This window comes from Mesoplodon bidens (assembly GCF_964165515.1).
Source record: "Mesoplodon bidens genome assembly, chromosome: 2".
In the NCBI taxonomy this organism is placed as follows: domain Eukaryota; kingdom Metazoa; phylum Chordata; class Mammalia; order Artiodactyla; family Ziphiidae; genus Mesoplodon; species Mesoplodon bidens.
In genome coordinates, this window is record NC_138177.1 from 151,297,628 (window position 1) to 151,318,050 (window position 20,423).

The window sequence follows — 20,423 nt, forward strand, 5'->3', positions numbered from 1 at the left end:
AGACCACTAGCTTGAGCAGTGACACACTGAATCCAAAAAGTAGTAATTCTAGTCTAATACAAACAAGCTGAGTCTGTAGAAAAACCTTGAGATTCTCATGATACTACAATGAGGATGTTAATAGAAAATGTGCTAACAGGTGGTAATAATGCATGCAGAAAGTTTTAAAATTTTGTTCTTATTAAATATGAAACAGATACAAAATGATATTTATAAAATATATGTAAGATATAAAGCGTAGTGATAAAACAAAGATGTGTGATCACACCACACCAGAGAAAGGGGACAACCATAACTCTTGAAGTCTCCAATGCCACTCCCTTCCCTCCCACTCCAGAGGTCACTATCATCTTGAATTTTGTGGTCATTATCACTTGCTCTTCTTTATAGTTTTACCACAGATGTTTGTAGCCCTACACAAGGTATTGTTTGGTTTTCCCTGCTTTTGACTTCATGTAAAATGGAATCATACTGTATATATTTCTCTGTGATTTGCTTCTTTCACTTACGATTATGTTTCTGAGATTTATCCATTCGATGTGTTCATACTGATGCTTTCAATTCGACCCAAACGTCACTAAGCTTTTCATATATTACTCTAATCCAGGAGCAAACTCAATTTTACCATTTGAGTCACGAGCTTTTTCTTCACTTTTATAAACAACACTGTAGGACTATACAACAACACATCTATACATTTATCAAGGGACATTTGAGTTAATTCCTTATTTTTGCTACATAGTGGTGCTATGAACATCACTGAATTATTTCCTGATACAATCGTGCACAAGGTTCTCCAGGAGATAAACCCGGGCAAGGAACCGCTGGATCAAAGGTATATGAATGTTCAGTTTTAAGAAATAATGCCAAATTATTTTCCAAAGTGGTTGTAGTGATTTATACTCCTATCAGCAGTGAATATATGTTGCAGTTGTTCCAGATCCCTTCCAATACTTGCTATTGTCTGACTTTTAAGGTTTTTTTTTTTCCCCCTCCAATCTGGAAAGTATAAAATGAAATTTCATTGAGGTTTTGATTTGCATTTCACATATTAGTTGTACTATTTTTTACGACATTGGCAAGTACAATCCAGTGGTCAAATGCGAATCTGAACTCTACGTGCACGTGTCAGCCATTATCCATGTACTTATTTACAAGCTGTTGTTATCTTAACTGATCATCATACCTGTACAAGTTCTTTGATTAAAAGTTAAATCCAAAGAATCAAGATTTGTAATAACTTAGTGTAATGCTTATGTTGCAAAGTGGATTAAGATATAGACAAATGGTGACTAAAGAAAATAAATGTCATGGGGATTGTACCTCTCTTGTATATAGTTTGATACATTATGTAAAGGTGGTTGTAAGGGAATTAAGGGGAAAAGTGAGTCATGCACATCTAGTTTATACATCATCTCTGCTGCCCTACAGGGAACACAAACGAAAAAGGAGTGGAACCATTGGAGGCTGGACAAGTTTTGTTTCTGGTACAGACCCCAGCAGATGGTGGTGCTTTGAAAGTCTTAAATGGAATTTGCATACTCAGAGATTTACAGTGAAGTGTTAATAAGGAATTACTTACCTTAGATGTTATTCTGTATTGCCAACAATGGACCATAAACACGCTGAAGTTGGGATTGATTAAAATGTTAAACTTAGTGAGGTCACATCCTGATTGGACAGTACCCAAGAAACACGTTCCAGGAGGAGTCTGATTTCCAAGTATAATGCCAGCTGCAGGGGGGCAAGAAATCAGGTGATCAGTCATAGCTGGTGGCAATCCTTGCTTGGAGGCAGTGCTGAAGAAACAGTACCTGCCAGGCACTTGGATTAACTCTGAGTTGAGTCTGGACCCCAGGTGACTGGGTGAGCCTGACTTGGGATGCCGCACAGCAGTGACAGGAAGACAGTGGACGCTGGGTGCTCCTGATGTTGCACTTCAAGCTGCTTTTTGTCAAAGCTAGTACAGGAAGCAGATCAAGATGACGTCTATGAATGTATTGTCCAACTGTAAACTGACAATATATTTGAAAAGCCATTTAGCACAGTCGTCAAGAACTTAAGCATGCTCCTATTTTTTCACCCACCTTGGAATCTGCCCATTCAGTTGGTTTAGTGTGGCTCAAATACTGATAAAGTCATTCGAATGATCTGAAGAAACATTAAGAGGTTACAGACACAGAAACCCGGGTAAGTCTAAACATCCTGGCCTTGGGAAGCGTAGACCTGGGAGCTGCCGTGGGTTTGGCCAGTCCTGAGAACTCTGCAGCAGCGGTATCTCAACGTGCTACCCCTACTCATAGTGCTCAGTTTCCCACCCGCTCTGCTCTAGCTTTTCTTTACCACCTGACTCCTGCTTATTTAGTTTCTACAGCCACAGTCATCTTCTGGCAAACCCACCTCCTACTTGGCTCTCAGTATTTCCTCGTTTGAACTCTCCAAGAGGGAACCTGATTGGCCAGACTATCTTTCCAAATTGGACAAATCAAAGGTCTTGGGCTATTCTATGGATTGGCTGCCCTTGGATCAGATGTCTTCCCGTGGTCCAATCAGCCGGGGCTGAGAGGGGACAGCCCGCCCATAGCCGCTCAGTGCGGAGTCCAGGGATGAGGGCAGTTTTCCTTGTAAAGGACTTCGTACTTTGTTCCTACAAATGAAACCTAAGAAAACGATTCAGAGATGGGACCAAGAAGTGCATTAAAGTGCTTTTATAGCGCACGCGCACACACACGTTGAAATCCCTAATGACCATCAACAGAGTAGCATGATCAATTCTGGGCTGTTCAGGCGCGGAACAGTGAGCAGCTAATTCAAGGTTTTCACGGGAAATGCTCACGAAATAATATGACATAAAATCGCATATACACTATGATCAGGGTTTTCTAAGAAAAGACTGCACGTGTTTAGTTTTTGCTCTGTACGGGAAAGTTAACGGGTGAGTGGTGCGGCACACACTTTCAAATGTTCCATAATGAACAGGTACTCTGGTTATAATGAAGGAAAAACACGAAGCGTTTGTTAGCGTCCACGCTCCTTCACGTTAACTGGGCCCGCACGTCCTCCCCGCGCCGCCCTCTCCCGTCAGGGAAAGTGCACTTTTCTGGCCAGTCCGCGGTTTTTACGACGCACGGTTTTCCCAGCCGGAGAGAGCCGGCACCCAGCTCGCGGCGACAGCGCGCCCCCGCCCGGCGGGGCCGGGCTCCTCCGCCGCCTCGGAGCCCGCCCCGCCCCGCCCCCCGCTCGGGCCCTCAGTCCCCTCCCCTCCCCGGCCCCGCCCGCGGTTGCCGCCTTCCGGCTGCGCGGATTCTGCCCAACCCGCGCTCCCGGCCGGCCATGGCTCCGCTGCGCTTCTCGGCCAACGTGTCGTGGCTGTTCACCGAGCTCCCCGGCCTCACCGCGCGGCTCCGGGCCGCGGGCAGTTCGGGTTTCGAGGCGGCCGAGGTCGGCTGGCCGTACGGGGAGCCGCCGGAGGCGCTGGCGCGCACGGCGCAGGAAGTGGGGCTACAGCTCGTGCTGATCAACACGCCCCCGGGTGCGCCGTGGGGGCCCGGGCCTAGGCGGGGCGAGCCGGGAGAGCGAGCCGGGAACTGAGGCCCATTCTCTCCGCAGGAGACCGAGAGAAAGGGGAGATGGGGCTGGGGGCCGTTCCCGGGAGGCAGGCGGCCTTCCGAAATGGGCTGGAGCAGGCTGTGCTGTACGCCAAGGCTCTGGGCTGTCCCAGGTATCCTCCTCTCTCCAATCCCCCGCCCCCATGACCCACGAGAGAACAGGCCGCCGGGGCTTGAGAGGCTCAGAGGTCCGAGCGCACTGGCCCTTCTTCGCCCCTTCCGTCCGGGTCCCTTGTAAATTGCCTCCCGTATTTCATCTGTTGTGTGTCACTCTCAGTTTGCAACTCTTTTTTGCTCAACTCATGCTGGGAGCTTAGTCTGACCTGGGAGATAGCACAGTAAACAAACGGAGTGATCCATTTGAGGACAGGTCAGTTCAAGGAGGCTGTGGGAGCAGGTAGGCAGTAACTCTTCCTGGGATCAGAGAAAGCTTCTTACAGGTAGTAAGTAGTGGGTCTCTAGTGGGCACTTGCTTGAGGTAAGGAGCATTCCAGTCAAGGATGCAGGGGCCAAAGGCAAGAGGCGCTTGCTGTGTTCTGCAGAGTTTATGAGGCTGGAAATGTAACCTGTCTGCTTTGGAGGTGGCTGAAAAGGATCAGGTGGTGAAGTGAGGGGGACTCAAAGTGGGGCTGATCTCGTAAATGTCAAATCCTGCACAGAGCAACCAGGCTGAGAAGGAACTGGCAACAAGGGGTTATTAAGGGGGTGGAGGGGTGTGTGTGCAGAAAACAGATGGGAAGCTAAGAAACAGATGCAAGGAGGAGTGACAAGCAGCGTGGAATTCCTGGGAAGGGTAAGGGTCAAAGTAATTTTTTAAAGGTGAGACTTAATCATGTTTGTAGGCATGAGGAGAAGGGGCACGGAAAAGGAGAATTTGGAAGTACAGGAGGGGCTAAGTGAGAGACCTGGGGAGATGGGAAGCCGGCATGATGGGAGAGCAGCTGGGAAGAGGTGCACCCAGGGAGCGACGGAGTGAAGGCTCGCGCTTCTAGGATGGACTCCACAGCCCCCTCCAGGCCCATTTTCCCCACAGGATTCACCTGATGGCTGGCCGAGTGCCCCAGGGGGCTGATCGAGCAGCAGTCAGGGGTGAAATGGAGACAGTTTTTCTGGAGAACCTGAGGCACGCAGCTGGGGTTTTGGCTCAGGTGAGACGGTGAAAACACATACAGACACACACGCTTCATGAATGTGTGTGTGTGTGGAGGGGATACACAGTGGGGAGAGCAGTGAGGCACAAGGCTGGGCCCCGGTCCAGGCTGGAGGGATTGGTGACGGGCTTGATCGGTGATTGAGGGGGTACAAACCTCCGGGAGAGCTCTACTCACGGATCCCGCCTGGTGCTAGGAGAACCTTGTGGGGCTGCTGGAGCCCATCAACACCCGCATCACGGACCCTCGGTACTTCCTGGATACGCCCCAGCAGGGTAGGACCCCAGCCCTGTGTCTCCTCCTGTCCCTTGATTCTTGCGCCCTCCTTGAGTCTCACGGTCCCCTCCCCGGTTTCTCTCCCAGCGGCAGCCATCTTAGAGAAAGTTGGAAGACCCAACCTCCAGTTACAGATGGTAAGTGGGAGAGAGGGAGTGCTGCTCAGAGGGCCCATGGGCCTGTGTTCTCCAAGTCCAGGCAGAATGGTGTGGCCTGCAGGGTCTGTGACTGTCGGAATCTCTGCCCCAGGACATATTCCACTGGCAGATCATGGACGGGAACCTGACAGGGAACATCCGGGAGTTCCTGCCCCTCGTTGGTGAGAGCCCCTTTCTTGGCTTCTTCCTAGTCTGCTATGCTGCTTCCTCTGTCCTCCCACTCTTTCTACCCCCCACATCTGCTCCCAGGGCACGTGCAGGTGGCACAGGTCCCGGGCCGAGGGGAACCCGGCAGCCCTGGAGAGCTGAACTTCCCCTATCTGTTCCAACTGCTGGAAGATGAAGGCTACAAAGGCTTTGTGGGCTGCGAGTACCAGCCTCGAGGTGAGGGTGGGCTGAGCTCCAGGCCTGGCCCTGGGGAAGGGGCTCTGGAGGGACAGGTGTCAGGCAGGGGCTGTTTTCCTCCTCGTGGGTTGAGATGCCTCGGGTCCCTCTCCCCTCAGGAGACACGGTAGAGGGCTTGAGTTGGCTACGTTCGTACTGGGATAAGCGGGGCTGCCCACAGGCTGGCCAGTGAGGTCCTGCGCTCCAGCCACACACCTCTGGTATGGTGAGCTGCACACCCTGAGTCTCCTCTGAATTAAAGACAATCTGCTGAAGGTTTCCACGTGTGTATGTTATTGGAGGGGGAGGGGGAGGGACACACAGTGCCTAACTTTCCAGTTTCTTTGGGTCACTTCCTTCCTGCAGAGAAGGGACATACAGCTCACGTTCAAGTCCTCCAGTCTGTGCCAGTGTTGCTGTGGAGATGGGAGAGCTTTTGAGCTCCCCACCTCACGTACAGATGAGAAACCAAGGGTCCGAGAACAAAGGGACTCACCCGTGGTCACAGATGCTTCAAAGGCAGAGCTGGGATTGGAACCCAGGTGTCTTATCTCAGTGGCAATTGGCCAGCAATGATGTCCCAGTGGGAAGTGAAGACCACAGGGCTCAAGATGGGGGTGGGGGAGGCGGGTGGCTGACAGCAAACCGAGACTCGGAGGCAGGATTCAGGCAGAGGAACTCTAAGGGGTCTACGTGCCACCTGATGTGGAGAATTCCCAGACTCTACCAAGTGAGCAGGGAGGAGGAGTCTCCTTCTGGAAGGGCCCAGGGACCTGAGATGGCATGGGCACCTCAGGGAGGTGACCGGACCTTCTGGATCCCTGGGCTGGTCAGTGGCAGCGAGTGTTTAGGGAGGGCAGCTCCTGCTCCCAGGTCCCCAAGACACATTCACACAACCTTTGGCAGCCCTCAGTGTCCAGTCTTGCCCGGGGGCCCAGAAGGGCTGGTCAGTCCTGCTGCAAGTGGGCAATCCTACAGAGCCATAATTCGAGGACATTCAGTGGTCCATCCCTCAGAGGAGGCGGGTCCAGAGGGTGAAGCAGGCTGTGTTGATGACGGACTCCAGGTGGTGGTAAGTAGAGACCAGCTGGGCAGGGGGGCTCTCGCTGTCCTGGGGCTGTACCGGGAAGGGCTCTCGGAAAACCACTGTCAGAGACTGGGGGGAACACGGGGCGGGGGTGGTGAGAGGAGGGCAGGCTGAGCCCAGGGAGCAGGGCTCCCCAACCTCAGCAGGCTCTGGGATGGAGCATTTGGGGTACAGCCTCCCACTAGGCTGACACAAAGCCCCTTACCGCCCCCTCCCGTTCTCACCGTCTTTCCCAAGTGGGAATCCAGAAACACTAGCACAAAACAGTCGGTGAACTTCTGATTCAGCACAACCTGCAGCAAAAGACAAAACGAGATGCGGAGTGAGGCACAGACCCTCCTTGAAGGCATCCTGAAAGTGGGACCAGTCTGAGGAAGGCCCGCTTCCATCACCACACCTGACCCCACCTGCACTGTACGGTCACCCAGGACCTCCTCCAAGCCCAATCTCGGTCCTCGTCCTCACTGGCTCCCGGTTAGCCTGTCCAGCCTCATCAGAATGAGCGAGTGGTACTTGACTGGAAGGCCCTGCATAAGCTGACACACTGAAGCCCATCAGCGAAGGAGGGTTCTCTCCCCTTGACATGAGCCCTCCTTTCCTCCTGGGTTTCATGTCTCTGGCCTCCCTGATGCCTGTCCCTGGTGCTCGGCTTTGTGATCTCTCCCTGGGCAGTTTCTTCTATGCCCAGCTTCAGTCACCACCTGTTTGTATAAGTGCTGCCTACATCTCTCTCCTGAGCTCCAATCCCCGATGTCCATAAACCTTCTAGACTGTGGTCCTCGAAGGTCCTCCTGGGCCTCAGATTCAATTCACCCTTCTCCCAAACCCACTCCTGCTTCAGCGTTCCCGCCACCCACAGAAGCATCCCCATCTGCTCACACCCACCTGCACCACCGCAGCCTTACCCTAACCAACCTCAGCTTCTCTGGGTGATGCTTTGTCACACCTTGAAACTAGTCTTCCCCACAAGCACTATGCCACAGGACCCCTTACCACAGACCAAGTACCTTTTCTTTTGAAATCTTCTCTTGAATGTCTCCTCTCCTGATCACTGCTCTCGTTGGGGCCATCCTTTAGGCTCTCAATCCCCAGGCTTGTGCCTGCTGCCATAGCTCTCCTCTCTACCTGTCCTTCCCAGCAACCTGTCAACCTCTACTGTGTGCACCAGTCACCTGCAGATCTGGCTGAAAGGCAGGTTCTGAGCCAGCAGGTCGAGGGTGGGGTCTGAGAGTCTGCACTTCGGTCAGCGCCCAGGTGGTGCTGACGCTGCTGGTGTGAGGAGCACACTTTGGTAAAAAGGCCTGAAAGCCCAGGAAGTCTTTTCTGGGACGGGAACCTCCAAGAGCAAGCACTCCCAAGGTTCCAGAGCTTGGCCCTCAGGATCGCTAGCCAAGGTTTGTGCTTTTTGTTAGCCCTGAGGGCACAGCTCTAGGTTATTCTCAGTGAATCACATGCTGTGGCTTGGTGCTTGAAGGGTTTTACATCTATCTACCGGTGTGGTCACTCCATGTCAGCCTCCCTGTTTAACCAGACTGGGGTTCTTTGAGGGGGACCTTATCTCTCTGATGAGGATTTCTGCTGTGTCTCCCCTTTCAGAGGAAGGTCAAGGAGACTTACCAGGTACTGAGTTCCCAAGTCTGGGCTCTGGAAATGGCGACAGCTCTGGGGAAAGCGGCTTAGGAGAACCTTGATCAGGCTCTGGTACCAGGAGACCGTCATAGACAGGAAGCAGTCCTAGGGAAAGGTCCACAGGCATGGATCTGCTGTTCCAGAACCACCTCTGAGACCCTTGCAACCTCTACCCTGGCTGCCAGTGGAATTCCTAGCATCCATCCCAGCCCCTTCTGGAACCCACAGCTGCTTACCAGCTGGGGGTCGATGTCCCCAATGGATTTGGCATGGACTGCTTCTAGGAGCTCCTCCAGCTCAGCCAGGGCCAGGCGCCCCCCTAGTCGCAGCCGATCAGGTCCTGGTGGTTCCAGCAAGAAGAGGCGCTTCCAAAGGGTGTCCCGACGGCAGTGCCCTCCAGCCAGCCGTACCAGCTGAGCCAGCCGTGCCCGTGCCACGCCCACCTCTGCAGCCAGTGGGGGGAAGAGGGGAGCCGGTCCAGGGGCCAGACCAACCCCTGAGGCCTCCCCAGGGCTACCGGCTGAGCTCCCAGGAGCCTCTGGCTCAGGGGGCAGTCTGGGCGGCTTCCGGAACCGGCGCATGTCAGCAGTGAGTCTGGGGAAGAGCTCTCGTTGGCTGGTGAGCACCACGAAGAACTGCAGCCTAGCGGGGGAGGGGGCAGGAGTGTGACGGTCACAGCAGGAGAGACACAGGGCAACAGCAGGGAGCGGCTGGGCAATGGGCAAGTTCAGGGCAGGGGATCTGCTGACCGCAGAACGTGCCGCTCGGCCTCTCCTTGCTCTTCAAAGGGTGCGGCACAGTGACAAACAAGCAGAGACACGTCGAAGTCGTCCTGGTGACGAAGTCCCTCAGAGTCCAGGTAGGAGCCAGAGCTGTGCGGTGGGGGTTGGGGAGAGGTCAAGCCTGAGGTTCTGATGAAGCCAACCCCACCCCTTCTGCCCAAGAAAACGCGGGTCCCCCACTGCAAGGATGACCCCGACTCCGGCTCCAGGCATCCTCTCTCGCCTTACCTGTGCCACGCCGACACCAGGGCGTACTCATTATGTTCGGGGCCTCCTGGCCGGGCCATCCGCAGTGGCTTCATGTGGTAGGAGCTGGCATGGTCGGCCACGTAGTTGTACAACTGGTGGGCAGCAATGAGCGGAGTGGGGAGCTCCAGGGTCCCTGAGGGGCGAGTTACAGGAGACACTGAGTCTGGGACAGACACAGTGATCTGGTGGGGCCGGAGGATGGGAATCCCTGAGGCTCTGATCGGCTGGCAGGCCGATTCTTTCTGGGGAGATCCTGAGGGACATGGAGATGGGACAGAAGTGGCTCAGGACACACAGGGGGCAGGGTACACACGACACAGGATCTAAACTCTGCTTGCTATGAAAATTAAACCAAACTTGCTATGAAAACAGACTGGGAAGAACTTAAGACAGAGACATGGGGACAGGGTCCAGGCGACATGAGGCGACTTGACCATATAGGACAGGAGAGGCAGAGACAAGGTCTGGCCCCCGAAGTGGTCCCCCCGGCCCTGGCTTGAGACACCTGGCGGCCTGTTCTTTTTTGGGTTCACTGGCTTGCCCCTGGGCACTGACCTTGGTAAATGTGATTGCGGCCGAAGTGGGGCCCATCAGGGTGGTGGGCCAGGAAGTGTCGCAGGAAGGTGGTGAGGTGGTAGCCGTGCCGCAGCACCAGGTGGGCACCCAGCACGTGCTGGTGCACGAGGCGCAGGTGGAAGTCGTAGCTAAACGAGTGCACATGCATCAGGTCCCGCACCTTGTCACACTCCTCCGTGAACAGCATGGACAGCTGGGGAGGTGGCGGGGGGACCAGGTCAGGAAACGGTGGCAGGCTGCCCGCACATCTCACTTCCCTCCTCTTGCCTGGGAAACGGCAGCTCAAGATTCACCCCGTCGCCGTGGGCCCCTCTGCCAGAAACGCTTCTATGAGAAGCCCTCCTCATTACATTATACAGTGTTGTAACTCTGTTTACATGAACTGACCATTTTGAGACATGAACCTTTTTTACTCTGTATCCCAGTCTCCACTCAAGTCTGGCACAGATTCACGCATGTAACAAATACTTGTCGAGTGCCTACCACGTGCCTACCTGGTACTGTTCTAGTTGCTGGGGATACAAACCCCTACCCTCAAGGAGCTTACAGTCTAGTAGTGGGGAGATAAGACAATAAACATTAGGCAGAGTAAATGAGTAAATAGCACGTTAGTAGACGGTTATGGAAAATCAAGCAGTAAATAAAGCAGGTGTGGTTTTAAACAGGGCGGTCAGGGTAGGCCAGGTGTGTAATTACTCACTATTGGAAAGGTTTTCCTGGTCGCCTCCAATCTCCCCAGCTTTATCTTCTCATCAAATTACTTGCTCTTCCGAAGTATACCACATATTTTCTCTACACTCTTGTACCTGCCGTTCTCTTTGCCTGAATGCTGCTCCCCCTGATCCCCAAAGCTGGCTAACTCCCACTCATTTGTAAAGCTTCATCTGGGACATCCTGCCAAGGCTAGTCCAGGGCTGGCCTCCTCTAATTCATCTGTGAATGAATGAATGAACGAACAAACCAGTGATGGAGGAAGAAAGGAGGGCAGAGACACAGAGCTGGTGCTTCTCTTGGTGTAAATCAGCGTTACTGAGAGTGTGTTAACAGTTGGATAGGTGATGCTAGAATGGCAGAATCTACCTGACCATGACTGTAGAAGCAGCAGTTGCCTAGGAGTCAGAGTAGCTGCATGACCTTGGGTAAGTCACAACCTCTCTGCTTCAGTTTCCTCATCTACCATGGAGATAAAGGAAAGGTCCTCATAAATTTAGAGCTGCATGATAAACTGCAGTAACCAAGGATGAGCCTCAGAGTCAGAGACCCAGCTTGCAACCCTAGTACTGCCAGCAACTAGCTGTGTGCCCTGGGGCACATCACTTAACCTCCGTGAACCTCAGTTTCCTTATCTGTACAGCAGGAGTAAAATTCTCCTCTTCCCTTAGCATGTATACTAAGCAGTTAATAAATACATAATAGCTATAATAAAGCAACTTAGAAATCTAAGTAAGGTTAGAGATTAGATATGTAGGTGCAGAGAGAGCTAAGCTGGATGGAGATCAGGGGGCAGGGCAGCCAGGACTTCAGGAAGCTCAAGAGAATAATGGGGTGGGTCCTTCCCGCCAGTACTACAGCGGGAAAGTGTGAAAGAGTACCTGCCTGTCCAATCTCCCTTCTGTGCCCTGGCCCAGGTAGGTTCCTGCACTAAAGTCACCAAGCTTTCCTGGATCTCACTATCCTGTGATGACTAGACCAGGCATCCACACCCAAGTCAAAGGCAACCACATGTGGGCTGCATCTGAGCTGTCCAGATACGGGAAGAGTTTGTGCCATCTGTACTGGAGGGCGACAGACCGCACCCAGTCAGACCCTGATCTCTCAGAAACTCAACTCGAGGCACAAGGAAGGCAGAAGCCTAACAACGAAGGGGCCGAACTCACTCAAGGCTGGAGGGCTTCAGGTCTCTGACCACACTCAGTCGCGACTCATTCATTCTGAGCCCTCTTGAGTGCTCAGAACCTCATGGGGTGCAGAAGCCCTGGCTTCGGGCAGTCAGACAGGGACAGAAATAACAACTGAGTGTGGGGGGCTGTGCTGTGTGGGTGGGGACTCTAGTCCACATTCTAAGTGTTAGTGACTATATGGACAGTGCCAGGTTGTCCCCAGCCCTAGACGAGGCCAGGACTGCCCATGGCACCGACCCGCCCATGTGTCAGATTACCCGCTCTGCTCAAATGTCCTCACTGTCTACCCATCTATGGTCAGTGCCAGAATGACCACAGGGCCAGACCAGCCACTGTGCTGCACTGCCTTCTGCCCCCGGTGCCATGGCTGAATACAGCTCTGGACTACCACAGAGTAAGACTGGTGCCTGAGGCAGTCACAGCACTGGAATGGCCCAGACGCCTGCAGCACCGGATGGTCACGGGCTGCACTGACTACGGCTGAGACCCCACAGCCCTCCATCCCCACTACATACCTGGGAGTTGACAGCTTGCCCCATGGGGATTCGGGAACATTCCAGGGCAAACTGTTTGACACAGAAGTAACAGCCCTGGAGAGAGGACGAAGATGAGGTCAGGAGGGCGAGAGACAGGTGGGCCTGGCTCTCCCCATGTAGAGCTCCTTCTGCTCACCTGGAAGGCCAGCTCCATGAGGATGATGCCCCCGGGCAGTGCCCGCTGCAGGTGGTATGTGGTGACGGGACAGCCAGTGCTCTGCAGAAAGGAAAAAGACTGGGGTTCAGGGGCAAGGGGCAACGGCAGGGGGCTCACCAGCCTCGGACCATCAGGGAAAGTCCCCTGGGTCAGTGCCTTTAATGGTGTCAGGCTGGGATCAATGGCCTCAGTCATCACCCAGAGCCCCTGGCTTTAGGCCTTGGGCAAATAATTCAGGCTCAGTAATGCTGGTGTCTGAGGCATCACTGATTTCACTCTTGGGGAAGGAACACGATGACGTGTTACCTTGGGGCTCCCTTCCGTCTTGGCTTTCGGGCAGGAGAAGGAGCCCCGACCTTCTGTTCCAAGGATAGCCATGGCCCGCAGCCTGCTGGTGCTGCAGAAAAGGAAGAGGGACAAGGGGGTGAGGCAGGCCAGGGGGGTGAAGGGTTACGGCTATCAGACCCAGAACCCATTTCACGTGGAATCGTTCTGCAGGAGAGGAGACAGGCCCAGAGAAGGGAAAAACCTGCCTGGGGTCCCACGGTGGGTAAGTGGCAAGGCTAGGCCAGGAGTCCAGGGCTCGATTGTGGGGCAGGGCTCTCTCCACAGCAGCTGCTGCTCTAAGGGGGAGGCGGAGACCAGGCCCCTCTCTTCCAGTGAGAGGGTGAGGGTAGAGCCACAGAGGCTGCTGTGATTGGGGAGAGACACCTATGAGCGGATGGAGATACCTGCTTACTGTGGACAGCAAGGGAGGGGAGAGTGTGATGTCTGTCTAAGATTTCATGGGGAAAGCGCAAGCAGATGCTTGATGCCCTGGTTAGGGATGTTCCCCTGAGAGGGAAAAGGGGTTCTCTTTTGACCTGGGAAGGGCATTTTCAGTGTTCCACAGGCCTGCTGTTCTTCGTTTCTCAACTCAGAGGCAAAGGGAAAAGAGAAATACTGTGAATGAGGACAAAGTAGAAAGGGCCAGTGGGACCAACTCATACTCAGGAGCTATAAACCACTGGAACTCCTGCTGGGGGTTCAAAGCCTCTGGCGAGAAATGTCCCACTTAATCCTCAAGGAAATAGGGACCAGACCTAACTAGTGATTGGTGATGGTTAGAGACTGGAGAGGAAGGAAGGCCTGACTTTAAATTTTCCTCTAGAAACATATTTTTAATCCTAGTATCTTTGGTTTTAAAAGGGAATTCTGATTTCTGGGAAGAACATAACTGAATGGGAAGGATGCGAACTCCAGAGAAATCCCTACAGCTGGGAACTGGCTGCGGAGGGCAATGAGCAAAGAGCTCCTCCTGGGGTCTGTCACTGAGAAATGAGAGGGGCACTGAATGAAATGTCCCAGAGGCGCAGGCCTGTCCTCTCTTCCTAAGGCCTGGAAAAGAGAGGGAGGCCTGGGAGGTAGAGAGCTGGTTACAAAACTGCTAAGGAGTTGGAATTGGCTTTCTGGGCCAAGAGGGCGTCTTGAGTAAGGAACTACAACTTATATTTACTAGTCTGAAAAAGTATCAAACTGAAAGCAGAGAGGAGGGAGAAAAAAAACTCACACATCTGGATACATGAAAGCAACGGCATAACACGAACCGACATTTTCCCATGCAGCCACTGGGAAGGAGCTGGGAACATAGAATCTGGAGGCTCAGACGTTGAGAGGGGCATAGGGCACGGGCCACAGAAATGGGAATTTGAGACTTGACACAGGATGGGAAAGGTGGCTGCAGAGTTTTCACTGCGTTCTGGGGAGATGGAAGGTGTTGCCAGAGGAGCTGTCTACCACTTCCCAGGACTCAGACCTCTCACTACTGGCCAGTGAGTGAACATGACCAAGAACAGGCCAGAGGACAGTGATGCGAGTAGGCCCATTGCAGGGGTCCTTGGTGAGAAAAAAACAAAACAAAAAACAAACAAAAAAAACATGGTGAGAAAAGAACTTCCTGGGCCAGGAACCATGTAAATCTCTGGAGAGGTCAGGAGGTGACCAGGACAACAATCATTAAGACCCAGGTCCAAGAGCCTGTACAGGACTGGTGTGTGTGGATGGACACCAGCGTCAAAGTGCAGAAGACACATGTGGGCAAGCAGCTCTGTGAAAATGTACCCAGTTTGTGTATGAACGTGGCCATGAGTTCCACGAGATGTGTGAGGCTTACGGAATGTGCTTGAGAGCTGCAGGTAGGTGTCCCAGATCCTCACGTGTGTGTGCGGGCCTGATGAGATGGATGTACGCAAGGCCCAAATTACCCAAACAGGACCCAAGAGGAAGGGTGTGTGGGGCCTCACCTGCTGTGGAGGAGAAGAGGAGGGTGGGGAGACGAGACGCGCTCACCTGCGGGCGGGCGAGGGGGGCCGCAGCGGCACCAGCACAAAGCCCATGCTCTGCAGATACTGCACGTACTGCTGCAGGAAAGCTAAGCTCAGCTCCTTCAGCCAAGGCTCCTCCCGGGCGCCCGGTGGAGGCCCATCCGAGGAGTCGCAGCTGGCGGAGGCCTCTCGGCTCCCAGACCCTGACTCAGGGCGGTGGCGCCGCTGTGGGAGTGGAGATTAAGAAAGGCTCTACCCACCATCAACCACCCTAGCAGGGGTGGAGGAATGGAGGTCCCTGTTGGGTAAAGGGAGGTCCCACAGGAGAAATCCAGAGTCTGGAGCCTCACCTGCCCCTCCGGGGGCCCAGAGGTCTCTGGGGGCCCATGCAGCCAGGCTGCGGGGTCGAAGAGCAGGGCCGTCGCACAGTAATGCACCAGGCGGGACGACTGTTTCAGGGTCTCCAGCTCCCCGGCCTGGGGAAATGGGCAGTGAGCACCGGGGTGGTGGCCAGGGCAGGGTCACGGGACGCTCCCAGAGGACGCGGGTTGGCCACTCACACTGATGGGCATGCTGGCTGGGGCGGAGCGTTGCTGCCACGTTACAAACAGGTTCTCCATCTTCATCTGGCGCTCCAGCTCTGGGGGTTGGAGGCATTAGGAGCAGCCCCCAGGAGTGGCCACCCCTCGCCCTGCCAGACTCCACAGATTGCCCTGCCTGCTGCCCGGCTCAGCGCCCTCACCTCTGCGCTCTGCCATCTTGATCTCCAGGAACTGTTGTCCATGGTAGGTGACAGGATCGGGCGGTCTGGGCACAGGGCCGAGGGAGGAGCTGGGGCGGGCGGCCGTGATATCCCTTAGGGCCTCATCGAAGGGGAATGTGTCCAGGGAAAGGGGGCCCCCACCCCGAGAGGACCCACTCAGCCGTCCCTGCTCGCGGCTCAGAGGGGGGCTTGCACTCCGGATGAGGGTCTCTGCTTCCATGGTCGGCAGCAGGAATGGGTTTGGCTCCTAAGAGAGACGGAGCCTCACAAGGAGTCCATGGCCTTTGCCCTCAGACCTCCTCTCCCACCGCCCCCGTGGCCTCCTCTCTCAGACTCTCCCTCCCCACTGCCCCTGCCCTCAGCCTGTCCCCTCTCCTGTTCCCGAACTGCTACTTCCTTTAGCTGACCACTCAGGAGAGGAGGGAACCTGAGCAGCAGGCACCTTTTCGTCACGCACTGGGAAGTCCAACTGGCCGTAGTGGTGGAACAGCCCTAGCTTCTGGCTGAGGAGGCAGAAGATGAGATGGGCGCGTGCGTTCTGCCACTGCACGAGGCGAACCAGTGCTCGGCCCAGGGCCGCCCCCAGGTCTGGAGCCCAGTTGTAGGTCAGCAGCTGCAGCTGGAAGTCAGGGCTCAGCGTCAGTGGGATCATGGAGCCCCTCCTCCCAGCCAGCCTCTGGTCCCATGTCTACCTTCTTGTCCATGACCTCCAGCAGCAAGAACCTCTGCCGGGGAGCATTTCGCCCCAAGCTCCCGTCGCCTCCTGGCTCGAAGCGCTGTACGGCTTTGGCAGCTGCGGGGTCAGGGAGGGGCAAAATGAGGGTCTGGGGGTGATCCCCCTCGATCCCACCCTGCCTCCCACAGGGTCAGCGGCTCCAGGGTCAGTCACTCTGAGCCCACCCTCCTCCGGGCCGTGGCCTCACCCTGCTGGGTGGGTCTCCTCCACTGCGAGAAGTTCCTTCCCAGAAGCAGCAGATGCCGCTCAGCTGCCGGGCGGGGAGTTGGGCCCAGCTGTCCAAGGGAACAAGGACTGAAGATCTCTGGCTCAGAAGCCCTAGTGGGAGGGATGGACAGAAAGCAGACCATCCATGGCCCCATTCCCTGGTTATCTCCTCCTGGGCCAGGCCCCCACCTCTCCTACCTCAGCTTCCATGAGACCCCAAACTCACAAATGCTGCTCAAAGATGCGGACACTGGTGTCTCCAGCCATTGAGGTGACCAGAGTGGTGAACTCAGACAGGACAGATGGGAGCAGGAACCGGGACACCATGTGAGTGGAGCTCCTGGACACCGAGGCACATCCTGGATCCAGGACACAGAAGTCACGGTGGGGCTGTGGCATGGGGACCAGGGCAGGAGCTTAAGGGTGGGACTGTTGAGATGGATGTACGCGAGGGCTGGGGTCTCACCCATCTGAACCATGAACTCCATCCAGCGCTGAGCGACAAGAGCAAACACAGGCTGCAGGGTGCCCGCTTCACCCTCCTCCAGCTGTGTGGTCCTGCGTCTGAAGACACAGCAGGAGTAACAGCCTTGCACCCACATACAAGACGGCTGTGTTTACACACACCCAACATCCCCTGTGACCACACACACACACCTTTGTCTCTGGGCTCCAGACTCTGGGCCTGCTGCCCGCTCAGTCCCACCAGGAGTCCGAACACTCTCTGTTTTGTGACGCCTCCGGCCCCGAGTGTCTTCTGGCCGATCCAGGACAATGTCATCAGTTGTTTTCGGGGAACCCAAGTCCCCACATTCTGTTTTACTCTGGGAACAATGCAGTGAATGAGGAGGGGCTAAAGGGAAGGGGAATGGGGCGGAGGACGGAGGCATCATGGAACGGTAACAAGAGCCTGGAGGATTTGGAGGCCCGGGTTCAGGCCCTGGAGGCTGGCCAAGCAGCCTTGTACAGGCTACTCAACTTTCCGGAGCCTCAGCTGCCTCACTGGTGAAAGGCCTGCTGCAGTCGTGCAGGCTGTGAGGATCCGACAGGAAACGTGAAAGTGAAAGCACTTAACAAGCTGAGGCTCTCCCGGTATCAGTGAGAACTTGCCACACTCTGCACACGCCTATACGAGGCACAGGGCAGTTTTACACAACAGGAGATCTGGGGCAGGGCCTGTAGGGGCGTGTAGGGGAGACAGGAGGCAGACAAGAAGGCAGATGTCAACTTCACCACCTCCCTTGCTCCCATTACCAGCATATCCCAGAAGCTACGTCGGCCAGCTTTGCTTGGGGGTGTCACAGGCTCGCCGGGGCGAGGGCCAGGGCCAGGCCCAGGGCCAGGGCCAGGGGGAAAGATGCTAGCTCGGCCTGCAGGGCTCTTGGTTTCCAACGACCCGCTCTTGAGACTTCCTGTGGGCACCAGACATTACAGACTCCTGTCACTGACCATCAATCCCCATTTCAGACAATCTAGCCCCAAGACTGGTAAGAGAGTGATGTGCCACTTACTCTACCTGTTCCTGAATGGCAGTATATGCAAGTAAAGGTGCATGGCTGTGTGTGTTTGTGTGAAGGGAGTTCCTGGCCATATATTCCCCCTCTCTGAGTGAGCGACCAGCATGCATACATTTCTACCAAGGCGTATCACCTTGCTGATGCAGGGAAGGTGATGGACAATTGTGAACATGTATTTCAGATGGGGCCTCTGTGACGTCTCCCCAGACTCTCACGTTTGCACCTAGACCTGTGAGGTTCTCCAGACCCTGCATACCCGGGGACGTGTCCTCTGTACATAGTGAAGCTGGCAGCAGCCGGAGCTCCATGATGGCATCAGCCAGGGCCTGGCGAGCTGCTGCCCGGAGCTTCTCCTCCAGCTGCACGATACTGATGTTCCCCTTTTCCCACACATCCAGTCGAAGCCGTGGGGCCCCGTTCGGAGCTGGAGGGGAGAATGGGGGCCACTTGAGTGTGTCCCTGGTTTCTACAGCATTAAATGAACACCCCCTCCTCTGACCAAGCTTCCCTACCTGAAGAATTATCCGGCACGACTGGGCAGCGAGTGACTTGAGTCAGCTGCTCAAATTCCTCCTCCTGCAGTGGGTCTGGGGGCCCCGGAGAAGAGGGGGGCCATGATGCCAGTGAGATGGGGGCTCCCTCCTTATCCACAAAAGCTAGAGTGATGCAGGCGACCCCTGGGTAGAAATCCACAGGAAAGCTCAGGTCTGGGACTTCCAGGCCCCACCCCACCCCACCCCACCCAACCCCCCTCAGCTGCAAGGCTGGGAAAGGCCCTCAGCCGCGAGACAGAACAGGCTTTCCCATGCCTGGTGGTGCCACGGGCCCAGGCCCTGCACTGTACCTTTGCCCCCAGTGCCTTGTCCTCCAGGCTTGTTGTACAAGTAGATGTCCAAGTCGGGGAGGCCACCCTGTGGTGGGAGTGGATGCTGGGGAGAGAACGGCCACCGAACACTAAGACCAGGCAAATGGACAAATGCCATCAGGGAACGGGTATCCACAAGGAGCAGTGGGGGACAGCTACACGTAGAAGCACAGGAAGACACAGGTAGATAATAAAGGCCGGGGAAGGGGGGCCTGGGTGTACACAGGTCCATGGGCAAAGGTACATTGGCGGGGGGCATCTGTAGCAAACAGTTACGCAGCAAGGGTGTGTGGTGGGTGGAGGGCCTGGTGCACGCGGGTGGGGAGAGGTGTGTGCAGTCTCACCTGGAAGTGATTCCGGCTGTTGCTGTCTGTGTACTTGGGCGAGTGCAGGAAGATGAGCAGATTCTGCCGCAGGTACCAGGCCAGGGCAGGAAGCCAGGGCCTGCAGGAGGGTGGCAGCGCCAGATGCAGCACCTCCGAGGGCAGACTTCCTGGGGGCTGGATGAACTGCAGAGAGAGGGAAGGAAGGGGAGTCAGAGATGAAGGAAGAGGTTCCCGCGGAGACCGTCCCTGTGGCTGCAGGGGAGCCACGCAGGGAGCCTGGAAGGGAGCTGACCTCCACGTCAGCTGGCGTCAGCTTGCAGTTCCGAACGAGCATGACTGTGATGACGTCCAGGGTGGCCTCATCCAGGCGCCGACGCAGAACCCGCACCAGCTCATCTGTGATCTCGGGACCTGGACACAGCCACGGTGGCAAGGTGGGAACACGGGCGGAGGATCCAGCTACCCCCATCCCAGCCCTTAACCCCAGACTCAAACAGGCTCCCATGCACCAGAGGCGGCCAGCACCAGGTTCTGGTTCTGGTTCTGCCAAGCTACTCGTTATGTGACCGTGGACAAGTGAGTCTAACCTCTCAAAGCCTCGGTGCCCCCCTCAATACAATGGGGATAATAATAGCAACTACCTCGTACGTCGCAGTCTTAGCCCAAGACTAGTGCACACTTTTGAGCCATAAATAAATTAAATGAGCCAGTTGCCTACTGGATGCCTCAGGCTCAACGTATCCCAACCGAACCCATCATCTTCACCCCAAACCTGCCCCAGTACCCGGCCAGTGGTACCACCATCTCTCCACACAGTCACCCAGGACAGACACCTGGGTGTCAACTTTTACAGCTCCTCTTCCCTAAGCTGCATTTCAGTCAGCGACAGGTCCTATCCCTAAACATCCCAGGAGCCTGTCCTTTCCCACCCAGCTCCTGCTCGAGAGAAGCCCAGAGCACAGCATGAGCTGGCATAAGAAGAAGAGAAGTCCCAGAGGACTTTGGAACCTCATCTGGTCACTCCCCTACCCCTCCTCATGGCCCTCACCTGCCTGCCCTACGCCATGCACCAGCAGCTGGATATGTCTGTCCACTTGGCCCACAGGACGAGCAGCATCTGAACCTCGGCTGGAGGCCATGTCCAGCGGGGAACGAGGGCCCTGCAGGGAAACTCTGGTCAGGGCCCGGCTCCAGGGAGCAAAGTAGGAGGGA

The 20,423-nt window shown here is 55.3% G+C and overlaps 2 protein-coding genes across 3 annotated transcripts in view; one reads left to right on the forward strand and one right to left on the reverse strand.

The window, feature by feature from the left end:
* The first annotated feature begins 3,314 nt into the window (after positions 1-3,314).
* HYI (hydroxypyruvate isomerase (putative)) lies at positions 3,315-5,811 on the forward strand. Its single transcript, XM_081223210.1, has 8 exons — positions 3,315-3,532; positions 3,610-3,721; positions 4,642-4,756; positions 4,956-5,034; positions 5,123-5,172; positions 5,285-5,354; positions 5,443-5,577; positions 5,697-5,811. Exons 1-8 carry the CDS (start codon positions 3,334-3,336, stop codon positions 5,768-5,770), a joined length of 834 nt encoding a protein of 277 aa, XP_081079336.1. The 5' UTR covers positions 3,315-3,333; the 3' UTR covers positions 5,771-5,811.
* A 778-nt stretch (positions 5,812-6,589) lies between these two features.
* The window catches only part of SZT2 (SZT2 subunit of KICSTOR complex), a gene marked incomplete at its 3' end in the record, with an annotated part of 50,053 nt that continues 36,219 nt past the window's right edge, over positions 6,590-20,423 (reverse strand). Inside the window, exons 46-72 of one of the 2 annotated variants that reach the window (XM_081223195.1) lie at positions 20,260-20,371; positions 19,504-19,622; positions 19,230-19,394; positions 18,865-18,949; positions 18,533-18,697; positions 18,277-18,444; positions 17,758-17,915; positions 17,161-17,327; positions 16,970-17,067; positions 16,730-16,862; positions 16,484-16,614; positions 16,253-16,353; positions 16,018-16,179; positions 15,540-15,807; positions 15,358-15,437; positions 15,148-15,273; positions 14,823-15,022; positions 12,801-12,891; positions 12,474-12,554; positions 12,317-12,391; positions 9,880-10,093; positions 9,304-9,457; positions 9,043-9,165; positions 8,530-8,935; positions 8,282-8,398; positions 6,889-6,957; positions 6,590-6,733 (exon numbers count right to left, since the gene is read on the reverse strand). In XM_081223195.1, the coding sequence (XP_081079321.1) occupies positions 6,590-6,733; positions 6,889-6,957; positions 8,282-8,398; positions 8,530-8,935; positions 9,043-9,165; positions 9,304-9,457; positions 9,880-10,093; positions 12,317-12,391; positions 12,474-12,554; positions 12,801-12,891; positions 14,823-15,022; positions 15,148-15,273; positions 15,358-15,437; positions 15,540-15,807; positions 16,018-16,179; positions 16,253-16,353; positions 16,484-16,614; positions 16,730-16,862; positions 16,970-17,067; positions 17,161-17,327; positions 17,758-17,915; positions 18,277-18,444; positions 18,533-18,697; positions 18,865-18,949; positions 19,230-19,394; positions 19,504-19,622; positions 20,260-20,371 (3,912 nt within the window). Of the gene's footprint in view, positions 6,734-6,888; positions 6,958-8,281; positions 8,399-8,529; positions 8,936-9,042; positions 9,166-9,303; positions 9,458-9,879; positions 10,094-12,316; positions 12,392-12,473; positions 12,555-12,800; positions 12,892-14,822; positions 15,023-15,147; positions 15,274-15,357; positions 15,438-15,539; positions 15,808-16,002; positions 16,180-16,252; positions 16,354-16,483; positions 16,615-16,729; positions 16,863-16,969; positions 17,068-17,160; positions 17,328-17,757; positions 17,916-18,276; positions 18,445-18,532; positions 18,698-18,864; positions 18,950-19,229; positions 19,395-19,503; positions 19,623-20,259; positions 20,372-20,423 lie in introns of both variants that reach the window. The other variant, XM_081223194.1, reaches the window with a different exon arrangement.

Excerpts from the sequence above, each read along its gene's own strand:
- HYI (XM_081223210.1), top strand. The coding sequence starts at position 3,334 with ATGGCTCCGCTGCGCTTCTCGGCCAACGTGTCGTGGCTGTTCACCGAG. Across the intron at positions 5,035-5,122 it reads CCTGGATACGCCCCAGCAGG|CGGCAGCCATCTTAGAGAAA; the intron begins GTAGGACCCCAG and ends TTTCTCTCCCAG. Across the intron at positions 5,173-5,284 it reads CCAACCTCCAGTTACAGATG|GACATATTCCACTGGCAGAT; the intron begins GTAAGTGGGAGA and ends TCTCTGCCCCAG.